The sequence below is a fragment of the Chelonus insularis genome, unplaced genomic scaffold, assembly GCF_013357705.1.
Source record: "Chelonus insularis isolate UGA/USDA-ARS -01 unplaced genomic scaffold, ASM1335770v1 scaffold_303_pilon, whole genome shotgun sequence".
NCBI lineage: Eukaryota > Metazoa > Arthropoda > Insecta > Hymenoptera > Braconidae > Chelonus > Chelonus insularis.
Window position 1 is genome coordinate 1133386 of NW_023276792.1, and position 22814 is coordinate 1156199.

Here is a 22814-nt window from a genome sequence, read left to right on the forward strand (position 1 = left end):
CACTATTATATACGGACCATGCGATGCTAGAATACATTTGGTCGAATGAAAAAGGCAGAAAAAGATAGAGAGCAGCACACAATTCAGGGACGCAGTATCCTATTCAGAGCCCCAGTAGTTATAAACGGAGCAATAAGCACTGGCCTATAGGTTTAGATATTATTTCCATCTTCTTATTAGTCTCTTATCCTTTTGCTAAGTCACGTAAGAATTTTATTTCATTTGTGACAAAGTTCAGCTTTAATCAAAAATTTATTCATTCATTTTTGTCATAAATATTCACAGATGTAGGTGTAAATGTTGTTAACTATATTTATCATCATACTTCAAATTAATTCTTATGTCATTTATTTGTTACTTTTGTATACCTATATACATTTATGAAATTTTAATAATTTTTCTATTTTTTAAAATAAAAATTACACCTTTAAAAGTTTGATTTTCAACGTAAGAAATTTTATCCCCTTAGTTTTCTTATAGTGAATGCAGTCCTGTCTTTTATTTTGTTTACCTTTTTGGAGTACTTGCAATGACTCTAAATTACAATTGAGATTTTAAATGTTATAAAGTAGTATCTTTTTTCATCATTCATTTTTCGCTGGTATTTATTTAAAACTTAAAGTACTGTATTGAATGCATTAATATTCAATGATATTTTACTTATTGTATTTTTAAAAATAAATTATATTCCGTAATAGAAAAATATACATACTTTTACACATTATAAATATAAGAAAGCAACTGTTTTTTTCTATATAAATTTCTTTCAGCTATAAGTTAGAACATTTATAAATGTAATTTTAATTTATTTTCTTGATTTGACAAAAAAGTGCAGGTTATAATTGTAAAAACTACTTGCTTTACTAAATTTGGTTTGAAATTGTTTTATATAATAACGGTAACTAATCTAGCAACAATATGCTAGTATTAGGAGCATAACGGCCATTTTACATCATTAGTCGAGTATGTAGCTTTTTAAAAATTTTTTCAAAATATTAATACAATAAATACAGCTCTAAAGATGGAAATACGAGTACTTGACGTTTTGAATTACAATTTTTCAAACTGAAGCAAGACAAGATCATTGTTAACAGATATAATAACATACCACAATGTTTTTATTTTAATTAAATTTTTTCTATACTTTTGTAATTTATATACCTATGGTTGAGTGAATTCAACAATGAATATTGCATTCTAAAAAGCTTGTCAAAATGTGCAATCGTACATTAATGATTAACAATAAATTAATTTATATTCATTTAGCTTAGAATATTTTATTGCTCATTTTTTCCTCATTAGTAAAACTAATTAATTCTCTCATTTATATGTGCAGTAACTTAGTAAAAAAATGATTTTAAATAAATGTTATTGTTAAAAGGTGACTTTAAAAAATTTTTTTCGTCATTAATATTTATTAGTAAATAATCTCAATAATTTTATCTCACACCGATGACTTGAATTTTTTAAAGGTCCGAATAATCTGGATCAATCTAGTTCAAAGAAGCTATATAATGGATCCATACATTACGTTTTTCAACTGTATTTCTCACTTCAACACTATTTACACATACACAAATACATGTGCATGCATACAATGTATATAAAATGTAAGAGAAACGAAACGTGACAAAAGGTCTATGTCAAATTATGTGTAAGTTAAATTTATTCATTTAAAAAAGTCAGTTACTCGTTACCATGTTAATTAAATAATCAAATAATAATATTAATTTAAAATTTCAATTGCTCTCACAATAAACCTTTCAAGAAATAAAAATAAGTCTGTAATCTTAATCCATTCATTTCTGAACGTCAGATGAAACGTAAAAATTCACAGAAAATTGTTAGAAAATAAATAATAATTCCTTCATTGTTGAGTGCACATGATAATCATTGTTTCAAATGAAGAGTCTGACTACATGTATTTTCTGTCTAACAATAAATAACACAAACATGCAAATATAATAATGATTTTGCTATTAATAAAATTATATGTAATAAAACAAACTATTTTTTTATGTAATTCGTCTGAACAATAAATTGTTTATATATCTGATAATCATTATTAAGTAATTTGATAAATTGTTACAAATTTTTAAGATATTTTTTTCAATTACTTATTTAATCTATAAAATAACTATGGAAAAATATTTGTTTTTAAATAAAATATTCAACTATTTTTCATGTTCTTTATCATCTGATATACATTTTTATTTCAACTATGTATAATACTATCAAGAATACGCGCAAATTCACGTACGCGACAAGTATTTATTATATCTGTTGTTATATCTGTTATAATTATAAACAAGTAATCTAGTATTATTTAAATATAATTATATTAAGATTTAAAGCATCATTTATATCACATTTAACGATAAAAAAAATAACTGACTTAATATACACATATGTATATCTATTGCACAATTGATGAAAATTTGTTCTGAATACCACTGACAAATTTATTATTGCCAAAAATATTTATATGTACACATCTATCATCACATGCTGATCAATTTTTTTTATCTGTGCAATATCTTATCGATATTATTTGATTTCAATTGAAGATAAATTTTATAATTTAATAATTAGATTCATTTCTGTCATTCATTAGCTCTAATCACAATCTTATAAAGCTCCAAATTTTGTTTTCATCCAAAAGTTATCTCTTTTGGAGTTTTATATTTATTTAAATTGTTTTTAATTTAAAATTTTAAAAATTAAGTAAATTTCATACTTTACTTGATTGTTATTTTGTATAGTTTCAGCTTAAATCCAAGTAATTCTGATAACACAGCCGAAAGTGCAGAAAGTAGAACCACTTTGGTTATTGTGTACAAATAAGGATTGGCAGAAAGACCAGAAATTTTAAAAGGACTTTCCAGTTCCTGAAATAAATACATAAGTTATTTGATATTAAACAATTAATAAATTGTTTGATGATAAATTAATTTATTTAAGAAATATTTCCTTGTTAGCTACCTTGATCAAATCAGCAGCTAATTTTAGCACACTATTAGCGACCATGAGTTCATCCTTTTTATGAGGCTTTTGCTCTATTTGTAGATAAAGATTGATTTGCTCAGTTATCAATACAGATAAATTTCTATATTTTTTATTAATTTTTGTACCAAGTGTCATAAATCTTAGAATATAGATTCCGAGAGCAAAGCTCCAAAACAGTGCTTCTATATTGTATCTTGAATGAAGACTCTCTAAATCCTACAATAAATATTGTTTATTTTTCAAAATCTTTTCTCCTCGCAAGATTTAAAGTTTAAAACATTATTCGAAATAATCACCTTTATTAATTCTAAACTAACGAATGATAATAGAAGTAATGTTATTAAAAATACAGCCGAAACTATTACATCAACAGATCTTTGTGGACCTCTTCTCTATAACAAGAATAAAATTATTAACGAGTAAAAACTTTAAGCATTTTTTATTCGATTATTTTTTACCTTGAGATATGACCTAACACTCAACCAAGTTTTAATATTTCTAACTTTATTTAGCCTGAAATGAGGCAAATCCGATTTTCGTGCTCGCCTGGAAGAAGTTAAGTGGGAAAATAATTTAGCATACAGTAATCTTTGTTTGAATGTTCTTTCAGCTACAGCAAGAAGGAAGAAAAGTAAACATGAAAGAATTAATCTTTCAAATGATAAAATTAAAATCACACTCCTTTCCCTGAAAAACAAACATTACTTATAACATTTATTTCATCAGTAATTGAAATATTAAAGTATATTAGATTATTTGTTACCATAAAGTCGTTCCAAATGAGACGTCGATAACTTTACAAAAAAATTCAGAATATGTATCATAACCAACTTGAGCTATGTCATTTACTAAAGTCGACCCTGTAGAATTATTGGTTCCATCAAATGATAAATGATTACTTAGTCTTCTTATAGCTGGTATCACAGCCAACACAATCGAGAGTATAAGTCCCCCATAAAAATAATCCATGGTTTCCGGCATGGTTTCAGCTCTGGCTATTATTGCTGAGCTAATATCTAACACTGACAATTCAGCTTTTTTTATGTCTCGACGTGTCCAAATTGTGCATGATACTGAAAAATATAATAGTAGAATAAAACATTGCCAAACAAATGATGGCTTGATGGAAAAAATTACTAACCACGATCTGAAGTATTACAAGCAGAGTTTAATAAAATTGATGGAGGTAATTCTAACTCCCATGAGAACGGGTGTTCCACAAATTCTCCATAATTAAAATTACCATCACTATTTGCTTGAGATTCATTTAGATCAGAACTACAAATAATTTTTAATTAAAAAAAGTATCTAATTAATTTTCAGATACATTATTTTTCTTATTAGTTAATCAATTACAGCATCAATTATTTACCTATAACTACATTCATCACTATTAGTAGTCACACCCATCCACTCAGTCGCTGACGTTGTAGCTTCAGTCAATTGCTGCGTTCCAGTTTCTTCACATTCACCCTCTTCCTCACTTTCAAATTGCCGCATTCTTTCAATTGATTTGGTTGATAAGCCATTGCTCTAAAATTTATGATAACATATAATTAATAATCAATACATCCTTTTATTACTTGCTTCATGTAAAAGTTCATATACTTAACTTATATTTACTAACAAAACGAATAAATAGAGTTTTTAGTACTATAATCTAAAAGCCTTAAGCTCTACTTAGGTGAAAATAATATTTTTAAAGCACTAATTGAATCAATAAAGCTTAGAGTGTACTAGCTTACTACTTAATAGAAACTTAACTATCGTAATATAATTGAATAAAAGAATAATAATTAAGTCAAGAAAAATCGATCAAATCGTGTACATACCGAAATGCTGTTTGATGGTTTTTTCAAGTCAATGTCAGTTTTCCTCGAGATCTCTGCTACTGTTTAAAATATGAAAAATGACAATTTACTAATAACATGAATGATATTCTTCCATTTTAGCATCATCACGAATAATCATGCACCTCAGATACAGAAAATGCTCCAGTATTTTTTTTCAGGATGAAATCGTTAATGACAATTGCCTGATCATGGGTGATCAGATTCAGATGTGATCTAAGTGAAGAGAACAAACCTGGAGCTATGTTTTGTGAATTATCGCTTGAATAAGTTATTAGACGTTCTTCGCTATTCGCTGATGTCACACATTTTGATTTGTCATTCTCATTTTTAATGCGTTCAGAATTTGTACGGTCATTGTCACTTAAAACATTACTATTGAGACTTTCGAAACCATCATCCTCCTGATGAATATTATCGTCATTCCTACCATTTACTACTGCATCACCTGCTAATAATGCCATCTAATGAATTATAAATCATGCTTAATAGTATAATAAATCAACGCTTATCTTAATTAGATGATGTATACCACAAAAAAGTAGTTTCACTTTGAATTATTATTTTTCATCGTGAAATACATCATGTCTATTTGTACTTCTAATTTTTTGAAATATTCTATTAAATCTACTACATTTTAAAAAATAAGACGATTTTCACTTACATAATAAATTATCATTTTTAACAGAAGTTTGAATGGGTGATGTACCCAAAGAATTTTTATCAATCTTTAGTTCGTCAAATGAAGCCTGAGAAGGTATATCTTCAAGCTGAAATAATATTTTTGTCTTATTAATCCTACTCTGGATATTTGATCTTGAAATTTTAACGATAAATTAAATACGTACTTGAACTTTACTTTCTACTAGCGGTGTATCAATACAAACTTTTTTAGCAAATCTCACTGATGGTGGCACATTGGCGTATATTTTAACATTTTCATTAATAGTATCTTGTGGATTTTTTATATCCGATGAAACACGAGTATTTCTTCGAGGCCTCAATTTTCCAGGACGATTTCGCTCATTTCGGGATCTTCTTATTCTTGATTTATTACGTCCAGGGGTTATCGTAGGTCCTGAATTAGTTGATACTATTTGTGAATGAACGATGCAAAGAAAAAACATCATTGCAACTGGCATTAATATCTCAGCCAGTGAAACAATCTATTAAAAATGAATGAATAATACATCAACTTGTATTTTTAATGACTTAAACAATACTTAATTAAGTTTATGGAAAAATGAATTACATCAGACTCGTTAAACTCAGCAGCTCCAACATAAAGACAAATATTAAAAATCTGTAAACAATAAAGGAGACAAAATAATGAAAAAATTCTCGAAGTTGTTTGTTGAATCCACCAATTTTTATACAACGGTAATAGTAATAGTCTTTTTACTGCCAGCCATGTAACTGTACTTAACCCGTGCTTAGGTTTTGCCTTAGGAAAAGAAGAGCCTATAAAAATATTTCATGTATTGATAAATCAATTTATCTAATGATTAATATTTTTTTGTCATAAAATATTGTAATAAATACCTCTGACAAGATCCACATCAATAAATTCTGTTTTTAATTTAGCAGTTCTCATTGGCACATTATTTAAGCCTCCAAAAATTCTTTGCTCAACTGTTTTTTCCCATTGTTGTTTATCATACGTTCCTATTTTTTTATAATACCTAATTTAATAGTAACATTATTGCATTAATTCATCAACTTCTTTCCTTATTCTTCTTTAACAATTAAAATGATAATATATACGTACCAATAAATTAAATCATTTAATCCCATTCTCAATTAATGAATTATTTTTTATTAAAGATGCTTATTTATCAGACTAAACTTGAAATAACTCACTAAATATTTATTTCTAATTTTTTTTTTCACTCTCTAACACCACGCTTTCGTTTCCAGAATATGCTTTTATAATGTATTGATGCGTCAACGTATTGTGGATATTTAGAAAAGCAAATGGTTTGATATTTTGTTAAAATAAAACTGTTATATACCAATATCATAACTTAACAATGGATAAAATAGTATTGGATAAAATTCCGGCACTATGATTGCCTCGTGGAGGCCAGCTGTTCACTGATTAGAAAAAATGTTTTGTTATGTTCTCTCTACTCTAAATGAATTTGCACCCATACCTTCAGATTTTTTCTAATATTCTGACGTGACGTCGTTCCTAACACTTGAACTTTTTTTAGTGTGAGTGTTTTACCAAGTGCACATGTAGCATTAATGTACAGGATGACACTCACACATGCAGCAACATTTATTGATGTTGTACATTTGTATGTGTACATCAATACATACCATACGACATGTATATATATATTTATATACACAACACACTGCAATATAAACTTCGCGCGAAATTCGAATCAAATATTCAAAAAATATCTAATGAATGTTTCTTTTGAAGACAATAATTATTTTCAAAATTTAATTATACATTTTATAAATTATTTCTTAAATTTATATACACTAAATTACTAATTACTAATACGTAATGATTGAACGAATCACTAAAAACTATAATTACAATAATTAACTATAATAATACAATACAAATAAAATGTCTATTTAAAACAACAAAAAAAGTGTTACACACTTTATATCTCATTTAATTCATTACTTTAATGTATATAAAAAAAACATAAAAAAAATCTATTCATTTAAATTATTGAATAAAATTGTTTTTAAAGAAAAAAAACGACAATAAAAAAATATAAATATTGAATACTTAATTTACTTGAAAACAAAAATTATTAAATTCAACTTATTTATTTGTCAAAACAACTGATAACCATATGATCATGATCATCAAAGTAAAAATTTGTCATTTTACTCTCCATTGCGCGAACGCGCAGCATCCGAATGGATCGATAAGGGTTGAGAGATTATATCTGAGATTTGAAGCCATTTAGCTTGTGACTGCCTTAAAAGAATGACATAATTCGTAAATATTTATATCAGTGTGAATTAATTCATTTAACCACACCCAAAATGATTTTACATTTTTTATTATCTTGAAGAAATCATCATTTTTATGGTATTTTTCTAAACACGTAAGTAATATTAATTTATTATTATCATTAATTGAGTATCGATTATGATATAAAATTTTTTTAAACGCAGAACTCATGATTACATGATGAATATCATCATGAATCAATTAAGAAAGCTAATATGCTTCTTCTTCATCTTCTTAATTACCCCAAAATCATCAGATGCTATTGCTGATAATCCCATTACTTACAAAATTGGTGGCGTTCTGTCTAATAATGTTAGTCAGGAGCACTTCAAACAAACTATTGAGGTAAACAAATTCCAAACATAACTGTCATTAATTATATTCTTGTTGTTAATAGTAGAATAAGTATTTTATTGTTAATTGATCTTTTATAGAGATTAAACTTCGATCTCCAATATGTAAACCGTGGAGTTGTATATTATTATACAGTTATTGGAATGGATTCCAATCCCATTCGAACAGCTCTAAGTGTCTGTAAATCTCTTATTGCTGATGGAGTTTACGCCGTTGTTGTATCTCATCCTTTGACTGGTGATTTATCTCCAGCTGCAGTCTCTTATACTAGTGGATTTTATCATATTCCAGTTATTGGTATTTCTTCGAGAGATTCTGCATTTTCTGATAAGGTACATCTATTTTTACTTTTATTCTAATTTAATAAATTTCTTTCAATAACAATAGTTTGATTATTTTTCAGAACATTCATGTATCTTTTCTAAGGACAGTTCCACCATACTCTCATCAAGCAGATGTCTGGGTAGAGCTTTTAAAGCATTTCAGTTATATGAAGGTGATCTTCATTCACAGTTCAGACACAGATGGTCGGGCGCTTCTCGGACGATTTCAAACAACATCCCAGAGCCTTGAGGACGACGTGGAGATCAAAGTACATGTGGGTTGGACACTCTACTTGGCACGCATCAGCAGTGCATAATCCGTGGCCCCTTGAGTCCTGAATTGTTAGACTATGCACGCTTCTCTCTAGATCAACCAAATTAAACTATCTCAAGGATTTTCTTCAAAACAAATGCCATCTTTTTCACCAGCTCTCTCTTCTTCTGTTCAAACAGGACACTAAACGTCTTCCTGAAATGAAACGCACAAATCTATAGCTATATATTATGAAGAAATTCTTATCGTTGTCTTGATTGTACATACCTTGCACGGCAATAGCGAGTGTTTTTTACCTTTTCGAATCTCTCCAAAAATTCATGCAGTTTTTTGTTTTCTAATCTATCATTATTTCAGCTTTATGTACGTATAATTGCTCAGATAATCATACAAATACGTAAGTATTTCATTACTGTCTAAGAAATTCATCCGTACGACCAACCATAAAAATTAGATATAAAAGTGTGTTTTAATGTAGAGGAATGTTATGTATGATGTGCATGGTATGTATTTATATGGAAAATTAAAAAAAAAGAATTATTTACTTGGTTATTATAATTGTTGTGATTACAGTTGAACTTTTTTTATTCAGGTGGAGTCTGTTATTGAATTTGAGCCAGGCCTTCAAACTTTCCACAATCAACTATTGGAAATGAAGAGCGCTCAGGCTAGAGTATGTCTGATGTATGCCAGGTATTTATTTTTTTATAAGTTAATATTTTATTTTCACCAAACTCAAAATCATCACACTGATAAATATGATCCAATATACATGAAAAATTTATGCAACAGCCAAAAAGATGCAGAAGTGATCTTTCGAGATGCAGCAACCTTGAACATGACTGGTGCTGGTTACGCTTGGATTGTTACTGAGCAAGCATTGGATGCTCCAAATGTACCTGAAGGACTTCTGGGTTTAAAACTTATCAATTCTACAGATGAGAAAGCTCATATAACTGATAGTTTGTTAGTATCATCAATAATATTAAAATAATTTTTTCATTGAATTGAAATTCAAATAAATATGTAATTCAACTTATCTGTACTAGGTATGTTCTTGTTTCTGCTTTACGTGAAATGAACGAAACCAAAGTAATAACTCATGCTCCAAAAGATTGTGACAACTCGGGATCAATTTGGGAAACTGGAAAAGAATTATTTGGATTTATTAAAAAGCAAGTTTTAGTAAAAGGAGCAACTGGAAGAGTTGCTTTTGATGATAATGGTGATAGAATATTTGCAGAGTATGACATCATCAATATTAGAGAAGATGGAAAAAAAGTATCAGTTGGGCAATATGTCTATTCACGTGTAAGATTTTTATACTTTATAAATAATTAATTATCGTAAACTGTTTATTTGATAATAATTATTTTTTAGGAAACACAAAAAATGAAATTAAAAGTAAATGAATCAGAAGTAATATGGCCAGGTCGAACTCAAACTAAACCTGTAGGATTCATGATTCCAACTCACTTAAAAGTATTGACAATTGAAGAGAAACCTTTCGTTTACGTTCGTTCTACAGAAGATGAATGTGCTCAAGATGAAATACCTTGTCCTCACTTCAATGCTACCGATAACAACAGTAAATATAAATCATTTAGATTTAAAATAAATTAAGAAATTTCATTAATGATTTTTTCTACTTTTTAACAGGATCTTATTGATGTTAATTCATGTTTTATAAATTTTTTCAGTCACTCGGAAGTATTGTTGCAAAGGCTACTGCATCGATTTACTCAAGCAGCTCTCGAAGAATATTAATTTTACTTACAGTCTAGCTCTTTCTCCTGATGGTCAATTCGGCAGTTATGTGACAAAAGATAGTAAGAACTTTCATAGAATATTTCAATGAAATACTAATGTTATAAAATTAATATAAAAATAATATGATCATACATAAATTTTGATTTATAGCTGGAGGAAAAAAAGAATGGACTGGTTTGATTGGTGAATTAGTAAATGAAAGAGCTGATATGATTGTTGCTCCTTTGACAATAAATCCTGAACGAGCTGAATTTATTGAATTTAGTAAACCTTTTAAATATCAGGGTATAACTATCCTAGAAAAAAAGGTATACTTGTCAATTTTTTATAAATAAAAAAATAGAAAAAACCTAGATATACGTTGTATATTACATAAAACTGTATTTATTACAGCCATCTAGATCATCAACGTTGGTGTCTTTCCTTCAACCTTTCAGCAACACTCTTTGGATCCTGGTGATGGTGTCGGTGCACGTGGTGGCGCTTGTCCTGTACCTCCTCGACCGGTTTTCACCTTTCGGGAGGTTCAAGCTGGCTAACACTGACGGTACCGAAGAGGATGCTCTGAATCTTTCCAGCGCCGTCTGGTTCGCCTGGGGTGTGCTGCTGAATAGCGGAATTGGAGAAGGCACTCCAAGAAGTTTTTCGGCTCGAGTATTAGGCATGGTTTGGGCCGGTTTTGCTATGATCATTGTTGCTTCTTACACTGCCAATTTAGCTGCTTTTCTCGTGTTAGAAAGACCAAAAACTAAATTAACTGGCATTAATGATGCACGAGTACGTAAATCTTTTATATATTTTTTTTATTAAATGGAAATTTCTAATTGAATATAATAAAATTTATAATTTTATTTTGTTAATCAATGAAGCTGAGAAACACTATGGAAAATCTAACCTGTGCCACTGTAAAAGGATCTGCAGTAGACATGTACTTCAGAAGACAAGTAGAATTATCAAATATGTATCGTACAATGGAAGCAAATAATTATGATACTGTAGAAGAAGCAATACGAGATGTTAAAATTGGCAAACTCATGGCTTTTATCTGGGATAGTTCTCGATTGGAATTTGAAGCTGCCAAGGATTGTGAATTAGTTACTGCCGGAGAGTTATTTGGACGGTCTGGATATGGAATAGGTTTACAAAAAGGATCTCCATGGGCTGATGCTGTTACTTTGGCTATTTTGGATTTTCATGAAAGTAAGTAACTTCTCAAAGCACAAAAATCTGTTGGTTAAAAAAATAATTCATTGATAGTAAAAAGATGATTGAAAAATTAATACTCTCTTAACTAATTTTATTTCAGTTGGATTTATGGAAGATTTAGATAAACATTGGATATTTCAAAGAGATGTTCAACAATGTGAACAATTTGAAAAAACTCCAAATACATTAGGCTTAGAAAATATGGCTGGAGTATTTATTCTTGTGGCAATTGGTATAGTTGGAGGAGTTGGTTTAATAATAATAGAAATGGCTTATAAAAAGCATCAAATAAAAAAACAGAAGAAGTTGGAATTGGTAAGACATGCTGCTGAAAAGTGGCGTAATTTAACAGAAAAACGCAGAACTTTGCGTGCTACAATGCCATCCCAGCGGAGAATTCAAAGCAATGGTTTGAATGATCCAGCAACAGTCAGTTTAACTGTTGATTCAATGACACGATCAAGTCTACCACCACGAAGCCCAGGAAGAGCTTGGCCAGGAGACAGTGATATTCGACAACGTGCAATGAGTCGGGGAGAAGACATGAGATTATCACCTGCAGCATATTCAGTTGATGTTTCCCATCTGGTTGTTTAAAATATATATTAATTGACTAAAGAATAAAATTAAAAAAAACCTTTGTAAAATGCTTGTGCTGAGAAATATTTATGGTGCTCTTAGAGTAAATGTTGTAATGTTGTTATCATTTTTGTTACAATTGAAAGTATTATAGGAGATTACAACTAAAACAAAAAGTAAGAGATATGTTATGTATCTTACATTCTAGTGGAGTAAATAAAAATTATGGTGGATAATGGATAAGTTAAATTAACTTATAACTTTATATATGGTAAATTTGTAATTGAAAAAATTAATATAAGTGTCTTGATTATTCCTCTTTATTCTTCGCTTCTTCCTCCTGCATGATTTTCTCAATATAAGTTGATGACATTTAGTTATAAATATTTTTTAAATCAAAATCATATAAAAGTTTACAATTTTACCTTCCCGAGTTTAAAAAAGAATATTATTATTTCTTCAATAAATTCATTTTACTCCTCCAAGAAGAAATACTGTCCAGCACGTTTCTGTTCCAAATCCTGTAAAATGATTTGTTTTAAGATAAGCTTCAGTACTGAATATTAGCATGATATATTTAATTTAATTTATGAGTGATACCTTCACAGATTGACTCTTGTTAATTCGCGGTCGGAAATTATTTGGATCTCTTCTAAAAGTGATTCCAAGTAGTTCCAAAAATCTATTCATTCCATTTAACAATGATTGAGGGCTATGTGCTGTTGTAGATATCGACGGTGTACCAGAGAATACAATGACACGATCAGCTAAATAGGTAGCCATTATAAAATCGTGCTCCACAACGAATCCAGTTTTTTTAGCGTGTAAAATAAACCTAGAACATTTGATAGATTAATTATTATTTATGCATTTACTCAACAAAAGTAAATTGTATTAACTATATTTACCGTTTAATGACTTTAGCAGCGACTAGACGTTGTTCTGAGTCCAAATAAGCAGAAGGCTCGTCAATTAAATAAACATCTGCAGGCTTTCCAAGACAAAGTGCCATAGCAACACGTTGCAATTCTCCTCCAGACAAATTTTGTACCTCTTGATCCATGATATCATCAATTTTCAAAGGTTTCATTACATCCGTAATAAATTGAGGATGAACATAAGCATCACGAATTTTTTCGTGTAACAATTGTCTTACAATTCCTTGAGATTTAGGACTAATTTTTTGCGGCTTATAACTGATGTGTAACATAGGTATACACTCAGCCCCCTCATCAGGGGGTAGGTTACCTGCTAACATTCTAATAAATGTTGTTTTTCCGGTACCATTCTCTCCAAGAAGTACTAAGATTTCTGAATCAGTAAATTGACCTTTTTCAACATTTAGTTTAAATGTTCCCATAGTTTTTGTCATGGCAGGATATTCATAATGGTTCATTCGTTTGACTTCTTCTTCAGTCGCAGACTCGGCAACTTTAAAAACCAATGATTCTTCACGGAAACGAAGATTTTCCGTAGGGACAAATCCATCAAGGAATATATTAATACCTTCACGTACGGAGAAAGGCATAGTTACGACTCCATAAGCTCCAGGAACTCCATATAAACAACATATAAAATCTGACAAATAATCTAAGACAGATAAATCGTGTTCTACGACAATAATAAATTTGTCGGGATGTATCAAAGATCGTATAGTTACGGCAGCATTTAAGCGTTGTTTTACGTCTAAATAAGATGATGGCTCATCAAACATAAAAATGTCTCCATCCTGAATGCATACCATTGCACACGCAAATCGTTGTAGTTCTCCTCCAGATAAAGCTTCAATTCCACGATCTCGAATGTGTGTTAAATCAAGCATTCTACAAATTTCCATCTGCTTGTCACATTCATCTTTTTTATCTAAAAGTTGCTGAACTGTTCCTTTGACAGCCTTAGGAATTTGATCCACATATTGCGGCTTAATCAAAGCTTTCAAATCATCTTCAAGAATTTTCGTAAAATAGTTTTGTAATTCACTACCCCTGAAGTGACTTAAAATTTCCGTCCAATCAGGAGGATCATTAAAACGACCCAAATTTGGCTTTTGTTTGCCAGCCAATATTTTCAATGCAGTTGATTTACCAATTCCATTTGTTCCTACTAATCCTAGGACTTCTCCTGGACGTGGAATGGGTAATCTATGAAGCTTGAAAGAGTTTTTCGAATATCTGTGCGTTGTTTCTTTTTCCAAATTGCTTGGAAGATTGATAATTGATATGGCTTCAAATGGACATTTCTAGAAAAGGAATCGAGTTACGTGAATTAAATAAAAAATTAATCAAACAAAAAGCATAATAACAGTAGGAGTATTAACTGATTAACTTACTTTGACACAAATACCACATCCAATGCACAGTTCTTCGGATATCGAAGCTATTTTGCTGTTTGAAGTAACTTCTATACATAGTTTACCCATCCTCACAACTGGACAAGATCTTTTACATTCTTGTCTACATCTTTTCGGTTTGCATTTATCTGAGTTGACTATGGCAATTCTAGTCAACTTATCAGTTTCTTCCATGGACTTTTTAGGAGGCATGGTTGTGCTTTTGCAGGTTTAATTTCTGTTAATAGAATAATGGTATTATAGTAAATACAGCTATTGAGAATTCATCATGAATATTGTACTGATTTTACATAAATTAGATCACTAATTTCATGAGTTGGAATGTCTCATTACATTTTAATTTATCTCAATTAATACAGACAGATGGTACGCCTTAACCTTACTCTTTAAGTCTACAGCATGTTCTAACCATATGCCAATATAATATTAAGCTTATTAAATGCAAAAAGTTAAAAAAATAAATCGATAATCATTCAGAGTAAACGATGTAAAATCCAAAGTAATATTTTTATCAGAAATTACCTGTCAAATAAAGAAAAACGTGGAGAAGTCCGAAGCATAGGTACCATAACCTATGACTTAAAGAATCTCTCAGCGTGTTGTAGATCTAACTATAATATATGACAACTATCTGAGCGCCGCAGTGGTCAAAAAAAGAACTAATCATCAAAGAGTCGGCAAAATTGTTTTACCGACAATAATCTAATTTATCGAGCGACCTCCAACTTATGTTTGCAACAATTTTTCTTTTTGTGTTGTTTTTTCGTTTTCCATTCGCATAATGTTGGAGTGGTTAAAATAAAATTATCTTTTATTGGTCAGCAGACTTGTTCGGACTTTCCTTTGTTAAGATGTGATGTTCATAAGAGTCACATACAGATTTTTCCTTTTTTATTTTCAAAACATTCCTTTGTAAATAACAACTAACTGTATTTTGATAAATTCTACGCATGTGCAATAGATTCTTAATCGAAGCGTGTACAGGGAAATTAATTCTAAACGAATAATATTTAGATGTATTGTAAATGTTCTATTTTTTTATTTTCTAAAATTTTATGTGTATTTACTTCATTCTAAAATGAAGTGGTCAAGAAATTTTTTATTGAATTTTGTATTTGTTATTTTTTTACGGTCTGGTGAGTAAATAATCATTTTAATATAAATTATCCATGAGAAAGTTTTGAAATATGCTAGTTATTATTTCAACATTAATCTATGTTTTTTAGAAAATTTTTTTAATAGTATATATTGAATTTTTAATTTTTTTTAGACTCAACAGTGGCTCAGACAACTGATGAAGAAGAGTACAATGGAAAATATTTGGGAAAATTAAATTCATATCATCATCAAGTATCTGGTGACGTTTATGCCGTTGACAGTTATACACTTTTACTCACTTCCTTTAATTATGATGGATTTGGAACAGACACTTTTTTCTGGGCCGGAGCATCTAATCGTCCAGGCCCTCAGGGTTTTATCGTTCCAGATGAATGGGGAAAGTCAGTAAAAATTTATTTCCTCTATTTTTTATATCAGGTTTTAGTATTAATAAGAACATTTTTCGTTTTCAGGACTAACATTCTTGAACGCTATTTTAACAAAGACTTTACTTTGACACTGCCTGATAATAAAACAATAACAGATATTAAATGGTTTGCCATTTACGATTTAGCCAGTCAAAATACATTTGGTGATGTTTATATTCCGGAAGAATTTGAACCACCAGCTCCACAAACCATATCTCAATTGACAACACGATCCCATGGAGTAACATCAGAATCGATCATTATTTTAGATGCTAAAACTATTCGTATTCCCAAATTCCGATATAATGGTAAAGGAAATGATACATATTTTTGGGTTGGTCCTGGACCTCAACCATCTAGTAAAGGATTCAAAGTATCTGATGAATATGGATAGTGAGTAACAAAATTAATATATTTAATTATCTATCTAATATCCAGATCATGGAATTGTTTATTTAAAATTTTTTATTCTAATAGTATGGATTCTCTTCGAGAGTATAAAGGCGAAGATGTAACTATTCAACTACCAGGGGAACTTACTGTATTCAGTATCGATTGGTTAAGTATTTTTGATCTTGCAACAAGAAGTAATTTCGGATCTGTAATAATACCAGATGGATTGAATGTTCCTCCATCGTTAGTTAAGGTAAAAAAGAAATTCAAATAAACAGAATAACGCAATTCCGTTTTAGATACGTTTAAAATTAATTTATGTGTGCTCTGTCTAGGTAATAAAATATACGAAACCTTTGCCAAATTGTTTGCAATTGCACAAAAATTATCAAGTCAGTTGGGAAATTTTTGGACCACAAATAACAATACAATTGTCTGGTCAAGTTGGTAAGAATTATTGATGTAAACACAATTTTGATAAAAAGCCAACATTCATGCAGTTCTAAAAAATGACTATTGCGTTTATGTTAAGCTGAGGATGACTATATGGCATTTGGATTATCTGGATCAAATACTAGGAGTCAGATGGAGGGTGCTGATGTTGCAGTAGCATACATGGATGGCGCACGAGGATATGCTATAGATTACAATATTACAGCGAAGGCGCCATGTGGAAAAACACTTGGACAGTATAAAGGTGTATGTAGAGATGAATTAGTTGGTGGGTTAGAGAATAATCAGCTCTACACTGCTGTTAGAGAAAATGGTATTAACATAATAACATATAGAAGGACTTTAATATCATGTAAGAGAAACATTTTAAATATCTATTATTAAAAAAAATTACAAAAATATTATTATCAATAATTTCAATATCATAGCTGATTCAGGAGATCAAGAATATCCTACAGATCGTGAAGTTTACATTATTTGGGCTCTAGGAAAACTTGATGAAAATAAAGAACCTGGATTTCATGATTTTTATCCCAAGTCTAATATTAAAATTAAATTTCATCGTCAAGAACCAGAAAACACATGTGTTGATTTCACAGAAGTAAATAAAAAACTGATAGAACCTTGGGAAAAAACTGATATATTTGATCGAAGTATTAGAATATTCAAAGCAACGATAGGTCCATCAGGAGGAAGAAGAGGATATCAAGGTATTACTGGCCAGACATCAACTGGTCTTGCTTGGTATATCAATGGTCAACTTATTCCTGAACTATATCTACGTCGAGACTTGACATACAGTTTTCGTGTTTACGGTGGTAATAATCCACACAGCCCTAATTATTATCATCCATTCATCATTACGGACGAACCTCATGGCGGTTATGACCGACTTAGTGATGGTGCTCAAAGTCAAGTAAAAGTTTTAGCTGGAGTAGAATTTACCAGAAGAGGAAGGCCTCGACCTACTGCTGTTGGACCACTTTGTTTGGGTAACCATACAGATAGAGATCGAAGATTAGACGACGATTTTTTGACTTTCAAAAAGTTCAATCGAACTCTTTCACATACTTGTGAACCAGGTAAAGATCGTCCACTATATTGAATTTATTTTTAAATTAAGTTATTTACATATGTTGTTTATTTTAGGTGAGGGGGGTATTCTAGAAGTTACTCCAAATTCTAGTTGGCCTGACATTGTTTACTACAACTCATTTACGCATGCCAATATGGGATGGAAAATTCATGTTGTTGACGTCTACAATAGAGTTAATGTAAATAAAGCTACAATTTCACTTAATTCTAATTGGCTTACCAGTATATTAATTATACTGTGGTATCTTTTATAGACTGCATAAATTTTATCTATTTAAAATGCTCAATTTCATAAAAAGTATTTATTGAGTAATTATTATATATTATGAAAATTAATACTGATAGTACTGGTGTTTATACATAAAGGTACTCAGAACTGACGCCGTCCGTAAGTAAATGTACTTACAAATATACACTCTCTATTAAACAGAGATATTTGAGGTATGACAATTACTTGATCATAAGTAATTTTTCACATGAATTATATAGGTGTATCAAATTTATTTTATCAATTAATATAAATATAGGAATATGAATAAAACTATTTATGAATAAAAAACATGATTTATTTAATAATTATTATCTATCGTCATATTAAATAATGTGAATGATATATTAACAAAAAAAATAATACTTCAATTATTTTTTAATATTATTGTAATATATTTTGACATTAAGTATTTTAGTATGTATTTGTTTATTTCTATAATTATGAAATACTAAAAAACATTTTTCATTTTTTCAACATTCCGTACTGTAAAAAATTCGAACATTTCGTAAACTCTGCAAAATAGTTACAAGAGAGTATAAACATTAAAATTCAATTTTTCATAATTAGAAAGATAAGATAATATTAAAATGTTAAAGTTATTCACTTACAAATTTATTTTATTCATTCTGAGTGAAGTTCTAAAAATTCATGTAATGCAATTGGTAATTCATCACATGGAATATTATATTTGAATATTGTTTGAGCTGCAAAACAACGAAGTGTCATGTAATTAACGAGATTTATTGTATTATATGGATTTGATGATATCATTTGAGCTGGTGTTTCCCCAGCTCTATTTGGAGTATCTAGATGAGCTCCATAGTCCAATAAGAGTTCAATCAGCTGAAATATATAATTTATTACTAAAAAGTGTTTTTAAATGATTGGAAATGATTATGAAAAATACTTACTGGATTAATAAAGTTACTAGCAGTGCTTGCAATATGAAGTGGTGTTGAGCGAGATTCATTTTTTGCATTCACATCAGCTCCACATTCTAAAAGAGTTTTTACTACTTCAACGTGTGGAAAAATGACCTAAAAATCAAGAATAAATTGATTAATAAATCAAATTATTTATGTGAAAATTATAAAATACCTGAGTTACATCAGTGGTCAAATAGCTAGATGTTATTACATTGAAACTGGATACACATAGATGTAAAAGAGTATCATCAGTTGAAGCTAATTTGGGGTTTTGTTTGACCAATTTACAAATAAGTCGATGAGTCTCCTCTTTTCGTTCTTTCGTTGTTGCTTTCCTTACTAATAAATAAATCAAATGTGTTACACATTTTACTATTCTATCATAGCTGTCCTGTTGTCTCTGAAAAATTGGACGTATCTAGAAGCAAAAAAATATTCATAAATATTATATGTATAGAAATTGTTTTTTTGTAAATAATATACCTCAAGTAATTGTCGAGCTTCAGGAAGTTGATTTGTTAATAATGTAAATACTGCAACAACATCACTAAACCTCGGTTCCTCTTTATCCTCATTAAAATCAATATAATCATTCAAATCAACCATAATTCTTACTAGAGCTTGAGCAGTGAAACATGTGTCTGTAAAAAGGATCTAAAATTATAAACAAATCTATTAATCGGTTGTTGACTCATGCTTGAAAATTCGCTATTTAATCAGTTAATGAAAAAAATATAGATTATTTATAGTTACTTACTGAATCATTGTCAACTCTAATCTCCAACGCTCGCCGCCATAAATCAATACAGAATTGATACCTATAAATAAGATTATTTCAATATATTTAGTGTATTTTCTATCTTACACAGTGTTACAGTGTAATATACAAGATTCTATTATGTTATAAAAATATACCTTAAAGCATCAAGAAACGTTGCTCCACGATACATAAGTCTGTAGAGAACATCTCTATGATATTCACCCAAAATACGTTCACAAATCAACAAACTTTGTATTCTAATAGTATCTAAATCTAATGCAGTTGAATTCAATTCTTCAAGCGTCGAAAACTCCACAAGATTTCTATATGTATCTCTCTTTGATATCACAGGTCTTTTAGGTAGTGGTTGACCATTAACTAAATTTGAATTTCGGATCATCATTGCCTTTCGCCAATATTTTAAAGCTGTTTGCATATCATTATGTTCATCGAAAAATGTTGATCCCATCAACTCGTTTGCATCAGCCAATTGCTCTGGACTATAGGATATGTTTTCAACTGAGAAATATAAAATAGATAAGTTATGAATACTTAATTGTTTAAAAGAACTGTCTTTCAATTTATTCGATTTTTATTTACCTAAATAATTAAATATTTGTGTAGCTCCTTTAAGACAAGCAGTTTTTAAAGCATCATCATTAGATATAGATTTCCAATGAGGATCGGCATTATTTTCAAGAAGTAATTTCATTGTTTCAAATCTATGTTCTTGAATTGCATAATGTAAGGCAGTTTTATTTTGAACGTCTATTGCATTAACATCGGCACCATTACTTAACAGGAATTTACACAATTCAACGCTTTGAACTGAATTTATCAGACACGTACCACCGTTATCATTAGCTATAGTTATATCCGCTCCATTTTCAACTAAATACTTTACAATATCTGTAAAAGCATAATTAATTGACAATAATTAATAATCATAAACTGTATCAATTATAATTTGAAGTCAAAAAAATGATCCACTTACCCAAGTAAGTCATAAAGCATGCAGATCTGACAGGAGTTGATCCTGTGTCAGAAACTGCATTAACGTCAGCTCCATGAGATACGAGACATTTTAATACAGGTAATTTCCCAGAAATTGCAGCACACCATAAAGGTGTAACAACATGGAGTGATCTGTCATCAGGTACTTCATAAATTCCTCGTTGTTCAATATCAGCATCGCAAACAGTAATGAGGTATTGAACTATTTCTACATGACCTCTTCTACATGCAATGAACAGTGGTGCACAATCATCTTTTATTCTACTAACTATTTCTTTCCTTTGATCCTTTTTTAATTTTTCCAACCTTGTTCTCATTGAGTATGACAACCTCGCTCCAGGTGCTCTGAATTTACATTCTTTGATTAGATCTTCAAACAATTGATCCAAATGATTTTCTGCTGATGGTTGTTGATCGCTCATTGTCTTTGTCTTATCCTTTATAAAAGTAACTATTAGTCTACAAACAAAAGAAATGATAAAAAAATGAGTTACTAAGGAATTTTGAAGGAAATGATCATGGTATTGAATAATCTAAATACCTTTTCAATTAAAATAACATCAGTGTAAAATGATAGAATGTAATTGGCGTTAGCCAGGCAGTTTAGGAAAGCTTTATTGTTTTCGTTTTATTTCGTTTTCACAACACAATGATCGTACACTTCTGATGATTTTAATTACTGAAATATTCTTCACAAATAATTGATATTCTAAAAATCTGCACAAAATACTCCAATTTTCATTACACTGTTGAATAAAAATAATGATGTTGCCTCGAAAATTATAATAAAAATAAAAATATGTGCTGTATTACTATATACCGCCTGACTGAATTATTTGTTGATTTTGCACCTGCACTGATAGAAATGTAAGAGCATGAGTTGTTGATCGCACTGTATAGTAAACAACACACTAACGTACTCCAATACAATTGCGACTTTTTTTGTTATTTCTTGCTCAAATCGCTATATGATTCATTGCTAGCACATTTAGCATAATATGATTAACAAAGATGGCGTATTAACTTTATGTGCCAAGCATGTACATATTGTTAATGATCAAAAAACTGAATAAAATCATTTTTTCGTACATTCTTTCTCTGTGCTCCATCAGAATAAACATCGATGAAACACGAAACTTCTCGAACGACTACGAATAAGTTCAAAGCGCGCTCTTTTTGAAATTATTTCCATTCCAACAGTAAATTATTAATATTGAAGTATTAGCTTAATAATCAAAGGATTATGCAATAAACCATGGGTAATTTCTATGAATAATTTTCATGCTTGTAGAGTATTTGAGTAAAAGTATTTAAAATACTTTACTCAAATACTCTTAGAGTATTGGTATTTGTATTTGAAATACTTTTGGATGAAAGTATTTATTATTTGTATTTAAATACAAAATTTTCTTGATTTCATTTGATTTTGCAAATACTTTTTCAAATATTTTTGATGATATTTTTTAATTTGAAAACGATTTATATCTAATTCAACTCATCAGAATATATAATGATGTATAAATTGTTAAGAAAGTTGTTATAATAATTGTAATAATGCAAATATGTTTTCCGATAAAAAATCTCAAGCCGAGTATTTGTATTTGTATTTAAATACTTTTAAACAAGTATTTTTTACAAGTATATATTTGCTTAAAAATATTTCTTTTAATTAGCTAAGCCA

At 29.5% G+C, this 22814-nt stretch overlaps 5 protein-coding genes and 1 long non-coding RNA gene across 12 annotated transcripts; 3 read left to right on the plus strand and 3 right to left on the minus strand.

Annotated features, from left to right (window-relative positions):
* Positions 1-104: 104 nt before the first annotated feature.
* On the minus strand, positions 105-7195 carry phtf (putative homeodomain transcription factor). 4 transcript variants are annotated; one of them, XM_035093990.1, is made up of 15 exons: positions 6625-7151; positions 6399-6538; positions 6109-6317; positions 5705-6022; positions 5521-5626; positions 5092-5307; positions 4839-4897; positions 4379-4539; positions 4148-4284; positions 3770-4079; positions 3465-3693; positions 3303-3398; positions 2983-3222; positions 2743-2888; positions 105-238 (listed from the first exon to the last, which is right to left on the minus strand). In XM_035093990.1, the coding sequence occupies exons 1-15, from the start codon at positions 6648-6650 to the stop codon at positions 235-237; spliced, it is 2397 nt and encodes a 798-aa protein (XP_034949881.1). In that variant the 5' UTR covers positions 6651-7151; the 3' UTR covers positions 105-234. The 4 variants fall into 4 exon arrangements, with proteins under 4 accessions (XP_034949881.1, XP_034949880.1, XP_034949879.1 ...); XM_035093989.1 differs by lacking the exon at positions 105-238 and adding an exon at positions 7179-7195 and having other exon boundaries at positions 2176-2888; positions 6625-6950; XM_035093988.1 differs by lacking the exon at positions 105-238 and having other exon boundaries at positions 2176-2888; positions 6625-6950; positions 7010-7150.
* On the plus strand, positions 736-3251 carry LOC118073485 (uncharacterized). Its single transcript, XR_004691116.1, has 2 exons — positions 736-1654; positions 2763-3251. It is a non-coding gene; the product is annotated as an uncharacterized lncRNA (long non-coding RNA).
* Positions 7196-7728: 533 nt separating the features above from the next.
* Nmdar1 (NMDA receptor 1) lies at positions 7729-12595 on the plus strand. 2 transcript variants are annotated; one of them, XM_035093921.1, is made up of 13 exons: positions 7729-7933; positions 8004-8184; positions 8274-8525; positions 8597-8791; positions 9383-9483; positions 9583-9756; positions 9840-10101; positions 10171-10378; positions 10491-10619; positions 10711-10868; positions 10954-11337; positions 11430-11760; positions 11867-12595. In XM_035093921.1, the coding sequence occupies exons 2-13, from the start codon at positions 8017-8019 to the stop codon at positions 12361-12363; spliced, it is 2859 nt and encodes a 952-aa protein (XP_034949812.1). In that variant the 5' UTR covers positions 7729-7933; positions 8004-8016; the 3' UTR covers positions 12364-12595. The 2 variants fall into 2 exon arrangements, with proteins under 2 accessions (XP_034949812.1, XP_034949813.1); XM_035093922.1 differs by lacking the exon at positions 7729-7933 and having other exon boundaries at positions 7994-8184.
* A 52-nt stretch (positions 12596-12647) lies between these two features.
* Positions 12648-15356, minus strand: pix (ATP-binding cassette sub-family E member 1 pix). The gene is made up of 5 exons (XM_035093925.1): positions 15218-15356; positions 14675-14912; positions 13254-14584; positions 12946-13180; positions 12648-12866 (listed from the first exon to the last, which is right to left on the minus strand). Exons 2-5 carry the CDS (start codon positions 14885-14887, stop codon positions 12819-12821), a joined length of 1827 nt encoding a protein of 608 aa, XP_034949816.1. The 5' UTR covers positions 14888-14912; positions 15218-15356; the 3' UTR covers positions 12648-12818.
* Positions 15357-15442: 86 nt separating this feature from the next.
* Positions 15443-18675, plus strand: knk (protein Skeletor knk). Of its 2 annotated transcripts, XM_035093924.1 has the most exons (9): positions 15443-15831; positions 15966-16194; positions 16267-16614; positions 16699-16867; positions 16950-17061; positions 17147-17419; positions 17496-18149; positions 18217-18341; positions 18417-18675. In XM_035093924.1, the coding sequence occupies exons 1-9, from the start codon at positions 15774-15776 to the stop codon at positions 18423-18425; spliced, it is 1977 nt and encodes a 658-aa protein (XP_034949815.1). In that variant the 5' UTR covers positions 15443-15773; the 3' UTR covers positions 18426-18675. The 2 variants fall into 2 exon arrangements, with proteins under 2 accessions (XP_034949815.1, XP_034949814.1); XM_035093923.1 differs by having other exon boundaries at positions 18217-18675.
* A 151-nt stretch (positions 18676-18826) lies between these two features.
* Positions 18827-22239, minus strand: m-cup (mann-cup). Of its 2 annotated transcripts, none has more exons than XM_035094100.1 (10): positions 21675-22239; positions 21114-21592; positions 20720-21028; positions 20275-20638; positions 20117-20177; positions 19843-20013; positions 19571-19777; positions 19345-19470; positions 19042-19276; positions 18827-18945 (listed from the first exon to the last, which is right to left on the minus strand). In XM_035094100.1, the coding sequence occupies exons 2-9, from the start codon at positions 21553-21555 to the stop codon at positions 19055-19057; spliced, it is 1902 nt and encodes a 633-aa protein (XP_034949991.1). In that variant the 5' UTR covers positions 21556-21592; positions 21675-22239; the 3' UTR covers positions 18827-18945; positions 19042-19054. The 2 variants fall into 2 exon arrangements, with proteins under 2 accessions (XP_034949991.1, XP_034949990.1); XM_035094099.1 differs by having other exon boundaries at positions 19532-19777.
* Positions 22240-22814: the final 575 nt, after the last annotated feature.